We start from the raw sequence: 15850 nt of genomic DNA on the forward strand, positions 1-15850 counted from the left end.
GATCAGATCAGTCATTCAGTCGTGTCCGACTCTTTGCGACCCCATGAATCACAGCACGCCAGGCCTCCCTGTCCATCACCAACTCCCGGAGTTCACTCAGACTCACATCCATCGAGTCAGTGATGCCATCCAGCCATCTCACCCTCTGTCGTCCCCTTCTCCTCCTGCCCCCAATCCCTCCCAGCATCAGAGTCTTTTCCAATGAGTCAACTCTTCGCATGACATGGCCAAAGTACTGGAGTTTCAGCCTCAGCATCATTCCTTCCAAAGAAATCCCAGGGCTGATCTCCTTCAGAATGGACTGGTTGGATCTCCTTGCAGTCCAAGGGACTCTCAGGAGTCTTCTCCAACACCACAGTTCAAAGGCATCAATTCTTCAGCGCTCAGCTTCTATGCTAAACACTTATTATTCTCTTTTCGCCTGTAGGCTGTCATAGGTCATTGTCTCTGCTTTGGGTCTGCCTGTCTGTTTCAACTTATGCTCAACTGCTTTTTAAAATAGAAGTGTTAAAGACATATGAGCATCTTTTACAAATACTTGGAGCCCTAAGCAGCCTCAATCAAGCATTACTTTCTCTTGGCCCAAGCCATATCTCTGGCCATGAGGTCCAGACCTCAACAGCTACTCTCAGCTTTCTCTCTCCTGCTAGGAACAGTCTTATAAGGGTGAGGCATGTAACACTGCTGTCCCAGCTCTTTCTAATTTCCTTCCTCAAAGCTACTGCCTTCATCTGCAGCAGGAAACAGCATGGCTTTTTGAAGAGTCCAAATCTTTATTTCTTCCGCATAGTTGAAATAATACCAAGCATTGATTTAAGGCAGCCATTGAAAAAGTTCTTTGCAGAGTACTCCTGCTAATTCCAGAAGACTAGTAAAATTTGTTTCCCTGGAAGATTGTTTGATTTATCTTGCCACCTTCTCTCCTCCCTCCCCTTAGGATTTGATTGTGATCATTTTGAGCCATTCTTCAAGTTTTTCTTCTATTTTTAGATGCTCTGACTCATTCTTCCCCAATACCAAGAGGCAGGGAGGGCCTTCTATTCTAGCCAAGCTCTACTTTATAAAGTAGGAAATAGTCTCTCACAATGTCTACAAATCAACTTGATGATCTGTGGCCCGAAATAACTCCATTGCTTTTCCATCTTCTCTCTCCAACTGTGGCCTCTCTGACTCCCTTTTCAGGTAGGTATTCATCCAATCTTCACTTGAATATACTAGGTAGGTTCACATTTTGCCATTGGATAAATGAAAAGCCATGCATAAAAAAGATTTGCAGTCTTCTCCTTGTAACTTCTATCCATTAATCTTACTTTGACCACAGGGAGCAGAAATAACCCTTCAAATGTATCATGACACTAGCCACATCTTCCTGTAAAGGTTAACTATCTCTTTGCTAGACTAAATATGCCCAGTTGCTAATCAATTCACTATAGTTTGTAAATGCTAATGTTAAAATAAGGCACCTAGGAGTGGGTGTAGTGTGGTTTGAACTGAGCTTAGTATATTAGGACTGTTCCTTCTTATGATCTTCTAATGTGATTTTACTATTGTGTTGGCTTTAAAAAGTCACTTCTTCACATTTGTTGAGAACCTCCTTTGGGTCCAGGAGATGGCATAGCTACCTTCTTCCCAGGCTTCTTCCTCATATCCACTGCCCTCCAGGTCTCTCACTTATTGAGGATCTTGGCATCTCACTTATAGTCTCCCCAACTCTGGCCCTTATCCTGAGTGACTTTAATGTCCTTGTAAATGACCCATGTCCACGTTTCATCCTTTCCATTTCCTACCCTCACCCCACCCTGCCACAGAGTTGCATCCCTACATGTCCTACCTCCTTTCTTCTTACATTGCAGAAACTGCTTATGATTTGGAGCCTATTCTCTCTCACCTCCTTGACCCTCTCTTCTTCAGTCATCACCTCACTCGTCTGTATCTTCAACCACTCTTTGTCTTTTTACTGGCTGTTTCCCCATCAGCATTTAGATATGCACGACTTTCTCCTGTTACAAAATAAACAGACATGGACCTAGACATTATCATACTAAGTGAAGAAAGTCAGAAAGACAAAAATCCTATGATATCACAAATATATGGAATCTAAAAAATTGATACAAATGAATTATTTACAAAACAGAAACAGACTCACAGACATTGAAAACAAACTTATAGTTGCCAAAAGGGAAAGGTAGGGGGAGGGATAAACTAAGAGTTTGGGATTCATAGATACAAACTACTATATAGAAAATAGATAAGCAACAAGATCCTACTGTATAGCACAGAGAACTATAGTCAGTATCTTATAATAAACTATAATGGAAAAGAATCTTAAAAAGAATATACATATATTTGTATGTATACATTCATATGGGCTTCTCTGGTGACTCAGACAGTAAAGAATCCACCTGCAATGCAGGAGACCTAGGTTCAATCCCTGGGTTGGGAAGATCCTCTGGAGGAGGTCATGGCAACCCACTCCAGTTTCTTGCCTGGAGCATTCCACGGACAGAGGAGCCTGGTAGGCTACAGTCCATGGGGTCTCAAAGAGTTGGACATGACTGAGCAACCAACACAACAACAATACATACATGTATATACATACATACATAATATATATATGTTAGTATGCATGTGTATATATGTGTATATATTTGTGTGTGTGTGTATATATATATATATATACACTTGAATCATGTTGTTGTATACCAGAAACTAATACAGCATTGTAAATGAATTATACTTCAATTAAAAAAAAAAAGAAGCTAACTCTCCTTTGGCTCTATGTTTAACTGGTGCTCACCCTATTTCTTTCCACCCACTATCACAGATGCCTTTCAAAAGAATAGTCTACACTCATTATCCCATTTCCTCACCTCCCATTCAAAAGCCAGCCCTGCCTCCCTCCACATCCACCTCCCCCCCGCCACCCAGTCTGCCTTTTCTGATCCCAGAACACCACTGTTACTGCTCTTGTTAAGGAAACTAATGACATCCTGATTGCCAAATCCAATGAACAATTTTAAGTCTTTGTTTTAACAGACCTCTGTTTTACTGGACATCGTGCTGCTGCATTTAACATCTCACTCTCACTCCATTTCTGTCCTCATGCCTCTCTTGAAAGTGTCTACTCCTTGGCTTTGGTGCTGCTGCTCCTCTCCTGATTCTCCTCATTCTTCCCTAGTTACTCCTTTATATGCTTCTTTGTGGACTCTACCTCTGCCACCCTTTAAATGCTGGTCTTTCCCAGGATTTTTCTGATTCTATACCTTTCCCCAAACTGTAGAAAATTCTTCAAGAGATGGGAATACCACACCACCTGACCTGCCTCTTGAGAAACCTGCATGCAGGTCAGGAAGCAACAGTTAGAACTGGACATGGAACAACAGACTGGTTCCAAATAGGAAAAGGAGTACGTCAAGGCTGTATATTGTCAGCCTGCTTTTTTAACTTATATGCAGAGCACATCATGAGAAACGCTGGACTGGATGAAGCACAAGCTGGAATCAAGATTGCCAGGAGGAATATCAATAACCTCAGATATGCAGATGACTCTACCGTTATGGCAGAAAGCGAAGAACTAAAGAGCCTCTTGATGAAAGTGAAAGAGGAGAGTGAAAAAGTTGGCTTAAAACTCAACATTCAGAAAACTAAGATCATGGCATCCTGTCCCATCACTTCATGGCAAATAGTTGGGGAAACAATGGAAACAGTGACAGACTTTATTTTCTTGGACTCCAAAATCACTGCAGATGGTGACTGCAGCCATGAAATTAAAAGACACTTGCTCCTTGGAAGAAAAACTATGACCAACCTAGGCAGCATATTAAAATGCAGAGACTTTACTTTGCCAATAAAGGTCCATCTAGTCAAGGCTATGGTTTTTCCAGTAGTCATGTATGGATGTGAGAGTTGGACTATAAAGAAAGCTGAGTGCTGAAGAATTGATGCTTTTGAACTGTGGTGTTGGAGAAGACTCTTGAGAGTCCCTTGGACTGCAAGGAGATCCAACCAATCAATCCTAAAGGAAATCAGTCCCGAATGTTCATTGGAAGGACTGATGTTGAAGCTGAAACTCCAATACTTCAGCCACCTGATGTGAAGAACTGACTCATAGGAAAAGACCCTGATGCTAGGAAAGATTGAGGGCAGGAGGAGAAGGGGATGACAGAGGATGAGATGGTTGGATGACATCACTGACTCGATTGACATGAGTTTGAGCAAGTGCTGGAAGTTGGTGATGGACAGGGAAGCCTGGTGTACTGTAGTCCATGGGGTCGCAAAGAGTCAGACATGACTGAGCAACCGAACTGAACTGAACAGTGTTTTAAGGACTGTGAAAAGTGAAAATGAAAGTCGCTCAGTTGTATCCAACTCTTTACAACCGCTTGGACTGTAGCCTGCCAGGCTCCCCTGTCCATGTGATTCTCCAGGCAAGCATACTGGAGTGGGTATCCATTCCCTCTTCCAGGGGATCTTCCTGACCCAGGGATCAAACCTGGATCTCCTATGCCTCTGGCATTGGCAGGCAGATTCTTTACTGTCTGTGCCACCAGGGAAGCCCCTTTAAGCACTATGATAGGTGTTTTCCCCTATGACATTGTTACAGCACTTGCTTCAAGGTACATGTTTTGATCCCCAGTTTACAGATGAGGAAACTGAAATCACTATGGTTAACTACTTTACTGAGGGTCACACTGATAATAAGTCGTGAAGCTTAGGTTTGAACTGAGGTCTTTTGACTTCAAAATTTATGCTTGATTCATGACACTACAAGAGTCAGCCTGAAATCAGGAGATGCAGGTTTGATCCCTGGGTCAGGAAGATCCCCTGGAGAAGGAAATGGCAGCCCATTCCAGTATTCTTGCCCTGAAAATTCCATGGACAGAGGAGCCTGGTGGGCAATAGTCCATGGGGTTGCAAAGAGTAGGACATGACTGAGCAACTAACACTTTCACTGTTTTTTCTACTTTTCACAACACTACATTGGTTAAAAGGGGTGTCTCCACTGCTGACTTCCAGGCAAGGTATTCTCCAAGGTTGACTTGAATTCCTAGTGCTAGTACCTAGTGCTCACTGTTCCCCAAGGCAGCCACTCCATCTTTGGACATCCATATTCTGACCATTTTAAAAGCTCTTGTTTGTAGGAAGCCAAAATTATAAATGAGCTGAACAAGACACAGCCAAGAATAGAGCTTTTTGGCTCACTCCTACAACTTCCCTTCATGTATGATACCAAATCATTCATTTGTTCAACTAGTTACAGGCTCATCGCAACAAACAGCTGGGGCACCCAGCCTATATTTTACTATCTTATCAACAAGGAAAATATGGGAAACTTTGCCTAATGCCTGGATGAATTGCAATCCACTATAGATATCACAGTCTCTGATCGGCCAATCTAGTAACCAGATCCAAAAAAAAAAAAAAAAGGAAATGAAGTCTGGGAGGGATATTTGTTTTTAAAAGCGGCAATTTGTCAATGACTCAAAGTAATGAGTTTCCAGCAGAAAGTTTCCAGAGTTTCAAACGTCACTGAAAGGCTGTCAGGAAGATTTGGGGGCAGTGGGCTTCCTGCTGCTGCTGCTGCTACTGCTCTTCAAATGACATCTAAATAAGCAGAGGCCTCCATTTTTATTGCTTTGAATGGTACAGCACTGTTGTTTGCACCTGGTTTTATTTAGGCTCCCATTTCAGTTTTCTATGCTTTTATTTTTCTTTGAGTTTTACTCTTGCACATGTTTCTGGCTTGTTCCCTAAATTTCTATATTCTCCCCTCCCCCAAAACACACACACACACATGCACACACCCTCCTTGTCATTTGAGAATCAGTGTACCCAACCTTCCCTCTGGACACCCTCTCTGGTGCCTCCAAACTGAATAACTGTTCCTCATCCTGTGTGATGTAGTGGAAAGTGCACACAAAGTCTATCACAAAGTCGATGCCCAATACACATTTGTTTCATTCTCTCTTTCCCCATGTATATCATTAAAACAGTATGGATCACACCATATTGTATTCTCTTGTTTACTTGTCCCCTGCAATCAGTCAATTCTGAACTCATGCGTTCTTTCATTCAAGAGGTATTTATTGCATGTTTACTGTGTGTGCGAGTCATTGTTCATGCTAGTTGCTGGGGATACAATAATTTCTGAAAATCATACTTACACTGTCTTTTTCATTTTTTCACTCATAGCACTTTGCATAGTGCCTGGCAAATAAAGATTGCTCATTGTAGGTTTGGTAAGAGAATGCATTTCCTCAGAAGAGTTTCTCCAAGTGTGGTCCCTAGACCGTTTGCATCTAGATCACTGAAGGGCTCAGGTTACATGTTAAATGTCAGTTCTTGTTCTAGATCTACTGAGTCAGAATCTCTTAAGTGTGGACTTCAGGAAGCTGCATTTCAGTCTAGTTTGCAGATATTTCTTTCCCACTAAAATTTGGGAACCACTGCAAAATAGGAGTCAGGGGAGGGGGGAGAACTAATGCATATTTTTGAAAAGTGTAGCTAAACCCAGTTGAATCATGTTTAATGCCTCCAACTACAGTAAGAACATTTAGTAAAGGGGGAAAAAGGCATTCATTAAAATTATCTGGGAAGGGTTTTTAAATAGACTTGGAATATTCAATTAATTAAAGTTCTAAAGTCTAAGATAATAAGTGAAATTATTGCTAATAAAATCTAATCTTAATTTAGATCAAAGTTTGTGATGCCAGAGAGTTTTCATTTTTATATAATTACTTGTATACTGAGGGCTTCCCTGATAGCTCGGTTGGTAAAGAATCCACCTGCAATGCGGGAGACCTGGGTTCGATCCTTGGGTTGGAAAGATCCCCTGGGGAAGGGAAAGGCTACCCACTCCAATATTGTGGCCTGGAGAATTCCATGAACTGTATGGTCCATGGGGTCTCAAAGAGTCAGACATGACTGGGTGACTTTCACTTTCCCTTTTCACTTCACTTGTGTACTTGATAATGTATAGAGATTTTGCCTAATTCAACAGTATAATATAGTGATTGCAATATTATAGGCCTCAATCACAAATTTGTTATTTTAAATTATGAGAGTATGTCACAACTATATTGGTGCTTTGGCCTTTGGTTAGGTATGTTTTATCTGATGCATAGTCCTTGATCAGGAATGGTGGTAGTGTTCATTCTCCATGAAAATTTGATTCATTTTACCATTTTATGCTGTATTTTCCTGGAGGGTACTGTTATTAAATGTGTTCTTTGGTAATAGATGAGGTATGTACAACATCTGAGTCAACCTAAGGCAGCATAACTTCCCTTTCAGGAAGACTTGCAAAACTGGATTTTATGACTGTGTTCCTGGGACTTGGAACTTACCAATTTTGGTTTGCCTTGATGTGATTTTCACAGTCAAGAGCTGAAGCTGTCTATGCCTCTGGATGCAAACCTCAAATACACACAAGTTTGTATTTTAGTTTCCCTCCTTGTAACTTTACTTTCTTTAAAATTTAATTTAGGGCTTCTTTGGCGGTGTCACTACTGCTAAGCTGGATCAGGAACCGCCCTCATGGTGCCCACATGGCGCCACGTCCAATGACCTAAGCATTCTGTGCAATGACTCCTCCCTGGAGCTGAGCGAGTACTGGGACCACAAGTTTAGTGGTGACAACGATGAGCAAGAAAGATTACTGATGGAAAGCTCCACACTTTATGTGGGGAATCTTTCCTTTTATACAACCAAAGAGCAAATATATGAGCTCTTTAGTAGGTGCGGTGACATCGAGAATGTTTATATGGGCCTGGATAAAATAAAGAAAATGGGCTGTGGTTTCTGTTTCGTAGAATACTTTAACAGAGCTGAGGCCGAAAATGCCATGCAATTTCTAAATGGCACCAGCCTAGATGACCATATTATCTGCACAGATTGGGATCTAGGCTTTAGAGAGGGCAGACAATATGGCCGTGGTCAATCTGGGGGCCAGTTAGGAGATGTGTTTCATGAAGACTTCAATGTTGATAGAGGAGGTTTTGGAAAACAGGCTCAGGTCCCTGGTAGGAGAGGAATCCATTCAAAAAGTCTTTGTTAAAGAACAATGCCAGGTCAGCAAATAGCCCATTTCATAACAAATTTAAATTACTTTATTTGCTGGGCAGAAGCCCTATTGATGTTTTTTTCTCTCTGAAATGATATTAAATGGTGCAAACAAAAATAGTCTCTTGTTCTTGTCTTAATTTTGAGACTGGTTGTCAGGTTACCAGTTTGATCATCAGGTGGTCAAAAGTGAAATGTCCTTCAGGAATAAATTAGCTATGTGAGATATGAGTCATGAAAAGTACAACTTCCCATTCAGGAAGATTTCAGATGACCATGTTCCCAGAACCTGAAATGATCATTTTGTAGACTTTGCATAAAATAAAGTCAAATAATTGGAAACAATTTAAAAAGCCATTAAAGGAATGTAAGCACATTATTATAAAGTATTAAAAAAAATCCAGAGGAGACTATAAGGAAAGCAAAAATCCTCCTGCCCCTCCTCTTCCTACCTTAGGCCTATTCCCTGGGTAATAACTTTCAGTTATTTTAGCAGCTTGTTTTCGTATCTTATGGCAGAAAGTGAAAAAGAACTAAAGAGCCTCTTGATGAAAGTGAAAGAGGAGAGTAAAAAAGTTGGCTTAAAGCTCAACATTCAGAAAACTAAGATCATGGCATCCCGTCCCATCACTTCATGGCAAATAGATGGGGAAATAATGAAAACAGTGAAAGACTTTATTTTTTTGGACTCCAAAATCACTGCAGCCATGAAATTAAAAGATGCTTGCTCCTCGGAAGAAAAGCTATGACCAACCTAGACAGCATATTAAAAAGCAGAGACATTACTTTACCAACAGAGGTCTGTCTAGTCAAAGCTATGGTTTTTCCAGTAGTCATGTATGGATGTGAGAGTTGGACTATAAAGAAAGCTGAGCACCAAAGATTGATGCTTTTGAATTGTGGTGTTGAAGAAGACTCTTGAGCGTCCCTTGGACTGCAAGGAGATCCAACCAGTCCATCCTAAAGGAAATCTGCACTGACTATTCATTGGAAGGACTGATGCTGAAGCTGAAACTCCAATATTTTGGCCACTTGATGCAAAGAACTGACTCATTGGAAAAGACCCTTATGCTGGGAAAGATTGAAGGCAGGAGAAGGGGATGACAGAGGATGAGATGGTTGGATGACATCACTGACTTGATGGACATGAGTTTGAGCAAGCCCCAGGAGTTGGTGATGGACAGGGAAGCCTGGTATGCTGCAGTCCATGGGGTCACGAAGAGTCAGACATGACTGAGCAACTGAACTAAATGACTATGGTATCTTTCCTGGTAGTTTTCTCCATATTTCTAAATAACATGACTACTTACACTGTTTATTTTAATTTTAAATGTCATCTGTTGACTTTCTGCTTTCAGAGATGAGGATGTAGCTCAGTTACACCCCCACTGGCGCTTCTCTTCTCTCAATTCTCTCAATATAGTTTACAACATTTTACTTACATTTTATATTGTTAAAACATAGGTTAGGTTATGCTGCAGTGACAAACAACCCCAAAAGCCTTAGTGGCTTAAAATCACTGAAGTCTGTTCCTCAAACTACATTCTCATTGCTGATTGCCTGGGGGTTCTGCTCCATGCCATGATCATCCTCCTCTGGGGGCCCAAAAGGCTTATCAACTATCAGTCATGTGAATCAGTTATGGTAATTCCCTCTTTATTGTTAGTGATTGGTTTAGGAATCCAGGCTTAAACCAATCAGAGGTTTACAATCCCATGAGATTAGTTATTAATAAGGCCATAGGTGGACAATGACCAATGGGGACCCCAGTAAGACAGAAATGAAGGATTTTTAATTTATATTTGAATGAACCATTGGCTTTCTCCTTCCCACTGCATATGAATAAGTATGTGTACAGTGATTGCTACAAATGGCCTTCTTACAACCACAAGAGAAACAAGCCCAAGATGAATTGGGCTCTTTAGATGATGGGAAGAAGAACCAAAGCAACTGTGTCTTTCATGAAATTACCCAGATGCTGAATCAACTAGCCTTGTAGCACACACTATGTCTGGATATCCTATTATGTGAGATAATACAGTATTTTATTCTGTAAACCAGCTTGTTGACATGCAGCTGAAAGTACTCTGATACCGATTACTTTTTCTTAATTTTATTCTTGTATAAAGGATTTAAACTGTTTTCTTATGAACCCAAACATACCTCTCCAGGGTTCATGACCTTTCATCTGGGAATTTCTATAAAATCCCCATCTTACTCTTGATTTCTTCACCCTGTGTCCTGATGTTATTCTCATCAGTAACATACTTTCCTGAGTAGGAGAAGAAAGGGAATGTCAATTTTTATGACAATTAAGTTCTGGGCATTTTGAGGGAGGATTTAAAACACAATTTCATTTATTCTTAACAACTCTATGCCCCTTACATAGATGAGAAAACAGAGGCTCAGAGAGGTAAGGGCACCAACTAGTAAGTGGCAGAGCTGGGGTTCAAACCAAGGAGTCTCCATCGAAGGTGGTGTTAAGCAGGGTACTCTATTATCTCTTTCCCTTATATGCAGTCAGGACGGGAGGTCCAAACCTCTATTAGAGTTTTCTTTCTCCAGAAATTGTCTCACTGACTACATCATATCTGAGCTCTCTTTCCCTCAAGCAAGCTTCTCGAGCCTTTCTGTCTTGATGTCGAGGACTCCACCCGGCCATATTTATTTTTACTCTCTGGGAGAAAGAGGAGCACCTGACATGCATTTCTGGCCAATTTAGCTTACTCTGCCTACAGCAATCGGAGAAGGCAATGGCACCCCACTCCAGTACTCTTGCCTGGAAAATCCCATGGGCAGAGGAGCCTGGTAGGCTGCAGTCCATGTGGTCACTAAGAGTCAGACACGACTGAGCGACTTCACTTTCACTTTTCCCTTTCATGCATTGGAGAAGGAAATGGCAACCCACTCCAGCGTTCTTGCCTGGAGAATCCCAGGGACGGGGGAGCCTGGTGGGCTGCCGTCTATGGGGTCACACAGAGTCGGACACGACTGAAGTGACTTAGCAGCAGCAGCATACAGCAATGGAGTTTACTGAGTTTTTAGTATCTCCTCTTTGCAACTTCCCTAAAACAGAAAAAGAGACTTTTCAAGTCATGGGATTAAAATTTTGTTTTTATCACAGGATGTTTCTGGAGGAGTACCTTGGCATATCTCCCAGCCACTCCTCCTAGTGGCTACCCACTTAGCCTGCTCCCAAATATGTCTTTAAGCATTTGACAATGTCTTATGAAGCATACTGTCAGTTAAGTTAAAGGAACTTTCATACTGTGTGGCTAGAGGACTCTTCCAGTAGTTCTTACAATATAACATATTCTTGAAAATCATGTTGAATAAATCAGTAGACTAAAGGATAAAAATCACATGATTATCTTAATAGATGCAGAAAAAATATTTGAAAAAAATTCAATTCCCTTTGCACGACAAAAATGACCAACAAAATAGGAATAGAACAGAACTTCCTCACTCTGATAAAGGGTATCTATGAAAACCCCATAGTCAATGGTGAAAAACTGAAAGTTTTCCCTCTAAGATCAGAAACAGTAGACTTTTGTTCAATATTCTGCTGGAGATTTTAAGCTAAGACTAATTGGCAAGAAAATGAAAGAAAAGTCATTCATATTGAAAAGGAAAAAGTAAAATTCTTTATTTGCAGGTTGCATGATCTTGTAGAGAGAAAATCCCAAGGAGTCCACTAAAAAGAGAACTACTAGAGCTAATAGCTCAGCAAAGTTGCAGGAGATAAAATCAATATACAAAAATCAATTGCACTTCTATGAACTGGGAATAAAAAAATCCAAAATGAAATTAAGAAAGCAATTCCATTTAAAATAGCATAAAAAGGAACAAAATACTTAGGGAAAAAACACAAGAAGTGTCTAATTTGCACCCTGAAAACTACAAAATATTGTTTGAAAGAAATTGAAGAAGGCTTAAATAAATGGAAAAAGTATCCCATATTGGAAGACTTATTAATATTGTTAAGAGGACAATATCTCTCAAATTGATCAGTAGCTTAAATCCAATTCCTATTGAAACCCCAGCTGGCATTTTTTTTTTTAATGAAATTGACAGACTGATCCAAAAGCTCATATGGAAATGTAATAGAATAGCTAAAAACATCTTGAAAAAGAAGAACCAAGGGGAGCGGTCCTAAGATGGCAGAGGAATAGGATGGGGAGACCGCTTTCTCCCTCTCAGATTCATCGAAAGATCATTTGAACGCTGAGCAAATTTGAACGCTGAGCAAAACAACTTCTGAATGCTGGTGGAGGACACCAGGCACCCAGAAAGGCAGCCCATTGTCTTTGAAAGGAGGTAGGACAAAATATAAAAGATAAAAAGAGAAACAAAAGAGTTAGGGATGGAGACCTGTCCCAGGGAGGGAGTTGTGAAGGAGGAGAAGTTTCCAAACACCAGGAAACCCTCTCACTGGCGGGTCTGTGGGGAGTTTTGGAATCTCAGAGGGCAACATAACCGGGAGGGGAAAAAAACACCCACAGATTACGTGCCTAACCACAACTCCCAGCAGAGAAGTAGCCCAGACACTCACGTCCACCACCAGCAAGCAGGGGCTGAACAGGGAGTCATGGGTTGCATGCTTAGGGTAAGGACTGGGCCTGAATGCCCTGAGGACAATCTGAGGGAGCTAACATGAGATAGCAACCCAAACTGAGATAGCCAGAGAGAGAGAATAAAAAAAAAAAAAAAAGAGAGAGAGAGAGAACTTTCCCACGAAAAGCTCTAACCTAAGGAACTGCTGGGTCCATTCACAGAACAAAGGACTGAGTGAATACCAGAGGAGAGCTAGCTGGCTGTGGACTGGCCCATCCCCCACCAGAGGCAGAGAAGCGGGCAAGCGACAGTCAGAGCCAAAAGGTGAGGGGCAATCTCGGCCCCAGAGATGGCATCCTCTACCAAACTGTGAGCAGGCTCCCAGTTGCTAACCAAGTCTTCTTGGGATCTTGGATGGTTGACATCCACCAGGAGGGTCGCAGCCAGAGATCAGCTCCCCAGAGGAGACACATGGCACACCTGAGACGGTGCTCCCACTGCACACCCAGGAAACTGAGCGACTGGGACTGGGGAGGTGATAAGATGCACCATCCACCTGGGGAGAGTGTGCTTGCCAAGCACCTGGTCGCCTGAGATGCTCAGACCTGGGAAGGGCACACAACACAGTCCCAACCTAGTCTGCCTTTGTGGAGTACCTGAGAACCTGAACCTGAGCGGCTTAGACCTGGGAGTGCACACAACCCAGGGCCAGCTTTAGACAGTTCCCCTGCAGAGCAACCTGGAGCCTGAGCAGTGTAGACTGGGAAAGCACATACGCCTTGAGTGGGGACAAACCCAATGTAGCCCAGACACTACAAGCATTCCCCACACACACCAGTGGGATTTGTTTGCAGTGTTCCTCCCTCCCCACAGCACAACTGAACAAGTGAGCCTAAATAAGTGTCCACCTTCACCCCCTTGTGTCAGGGCAGAAATTAGACACTGAAGAGACTTGCAAACAGAGGAAGACAAAATAAACAAAGAAGAGGGAACCGCTTTGGAAGTGACAGGTGCAACAGATTAAAACCCTGTAGTTAGCACTGACTACATTGGAAGGGGCTTATAGACCTTGAGAAGAAGTATAAGCTGGAACAAGGAACTGTCTGGAACTGAACTGACCCCACACTGCCCTCAACAACTCCAGAGAAATTCCTAGATATTTTTATTATTATCATTTTTTAAACATTCTCCATTCACCTAGATGTTTTATCATCAGTGTAGTGTGGATGGACAAGTCTTGAGGCTACTGTAAGAATAAGACTGAAAACCAGAGGCAGGAGGCTTAAATCCAAAACTTGAGAACACCAGAAAACTCCCAGCTCCAGGGAACATTAATCAACAAGAGCTCATCCAAAAGCCTCCATACCTACACTGAAACCAAGCTCCATCCAAGAGCCAACAAGTTTCAGAGCAAGACATACCAAGGTAATTCTCCAACAACGCAGGAACATAACCATAAGCATTAAAATACAGGCGGCCAAAGTCACACCAAACACATAGATACCTCAAAACTCACTACTGGACACTTCATTGCACTCCAGAGAGAAGAGATCTAGCTCTACCCACAAGAACACTGATGCAAGCTTCCCTAGCCAGGAAACCTTGACAAGCCACTCGTCCAACCCTACCTACAGGGAGGAACCTCCACAATAAAGAGGAACCATAGACTTCCAGCATACAGAAAGGCCACCCCAAACACAGCAATTTAAACAAGATGAAAAGGCAGAGAAATATTCAGCAGGTAAAGGAACATGATAAATGCCCACTAAACCAAACAAACGAGGAGGAGATAGGGAGTCTACCTGAAAAAGAATTCAGAATAATGATAGTAAAAATAATCCAAAATCGTGAAAACAAAATGGAGTTATAGATAAATAGTCTGGAGACTAGGATTGAGAAGATGCAAGAAATGTTTAACAAGGACCTAGAAGAAATAAAAAAGTCCTGGATGTTCATTGGAAGGACTGATGTTGAGGCTGAAGCTCCAATACTTTGGCCACCTGATGCGGAGAGCTGACTCATTTGAAAAGACCCTGATGCTGGGAAAGATTGAGGGCAGGAGGAGAAGGGGACGACAGAGGATGAGATGGTTGGATGGCATCATTGACTTGATGGACATGGGTTTGGGTAGACTCCAGCAGTTGGTGATGGACAGGGAGGCCTGGCATGCTGTGGTTCATGGGGTCGCAAAGAGTCGCAAAGAGTCGGACATGACTGAGTGACTGAACTGAACTGAATAGCCAACGAAACAACTGACAAAGAATTAATCTGAAAAATATACAAGCAGCTCATGCAGCTCAATTCCAAAAAAATAAATGGCCCAATAAAAAATGGGCCAAAGAACTAACAGACATTTCTCCAAAGAAGACATACAGATGGCTAACAAACACATGAGAAGATGCTCAACATCACTCATTATCAGAGGAACGCAAATAAAACCACAATGAGGTACCGTCTCATGATGGTCAGAATGGCCACTATCAAAAAGTCTACAAACAGTAAATGCTGGAGAGAGGTGTGGAGAAAAGGGCACCCTCTTACACTGTTGGTGGGAATGGAAACTAGTACAGCCACTATGGAGAACAGTGTGGAGATTTCTTAAAAAACTGGAAATAGAACTGCCATATGACCCAGAAATCCCACTGCTGGGCATACACACCGAGGAAACCAGAGCTGAAAGAGACACTTGTACCCCAATGTTCATCGCAGCACCATTTACAATAGCCATGACATGGAAACAACCTAGATGCCCATCGGCAGTCAAATGGATAAGAAAGCTGTGGTATGTATACACAATGGAATATTACTCAGCTATTAAAAAGAATGCATTTAAATCAGTTCTAATGAGGTGGATGAAACTGGAGCCTGTTATACAAAGTGAAGTAAGTCAGAAAGAAAAACACTAATACAGTATACTAACGCATATATATGGAATTAAGAAAGATGGTAACAATGACCCTATATGTGAGACAGCAAAAGAGACACATATGTAAAGAACAGTCTTTTGGACTCTGTGACAGAAGGCGAGGGTGGGATGATTTGTGAGAATAGCATTGAAACATGTATATTATCATATGTGAAACAGATCGCCAGTCCAGGTTCAATGCATGAGACAGGGTGCTCAGGGCTGGTGTGCTGGGATGACCCTGAGGGATGGTATGGGGAGGGAGGTGGGAGGGGTGTTCAGGATGGGGAACACATGTGCACCCATGGCTGATTCATGTCAATGTATGGC

At 41.9% G+C, this 15850-nt stretch overlaps 1 protein-coding gene across 1 annotated transcript; it reads left to right on the forward strand.

Moving 5' to 3' along the window:
• Positions 1-7398: 7398 nt before the first annotated feature.
• On the forward strand, positions 7399-8056 carry NCBP2L (nuclear cap binding protein subunit 2 like). Its single transcript, XM_014480373.2, has 2 exons — positions 7399-7431; positions 7487-8056. The coding sequence occupies exons 1-2, from the start codon at positions 7399-7401 to the stop codon at positions 8054-8056; spliced, it is 603 nt and encodes a 200-aa protein (XP_014335859.2).
• The last annotated feature ends 7794 nt before the right edge of the window (positions 8057-15850 follow it).

The sequence above is a fragment of the Bos mutus genome, chromosome X, assembly GCF_027580195.1.
Source record: "Bos mutus isolate GX-2022 chromosome X, NWIPB_WYAK_1.1, whole genome shotgun sequence".
NCBI lineage: Eukaryota > Metazoa > Chordata > Mammalia > Artiodactyla > Bovidae > Bos > Bos mutus.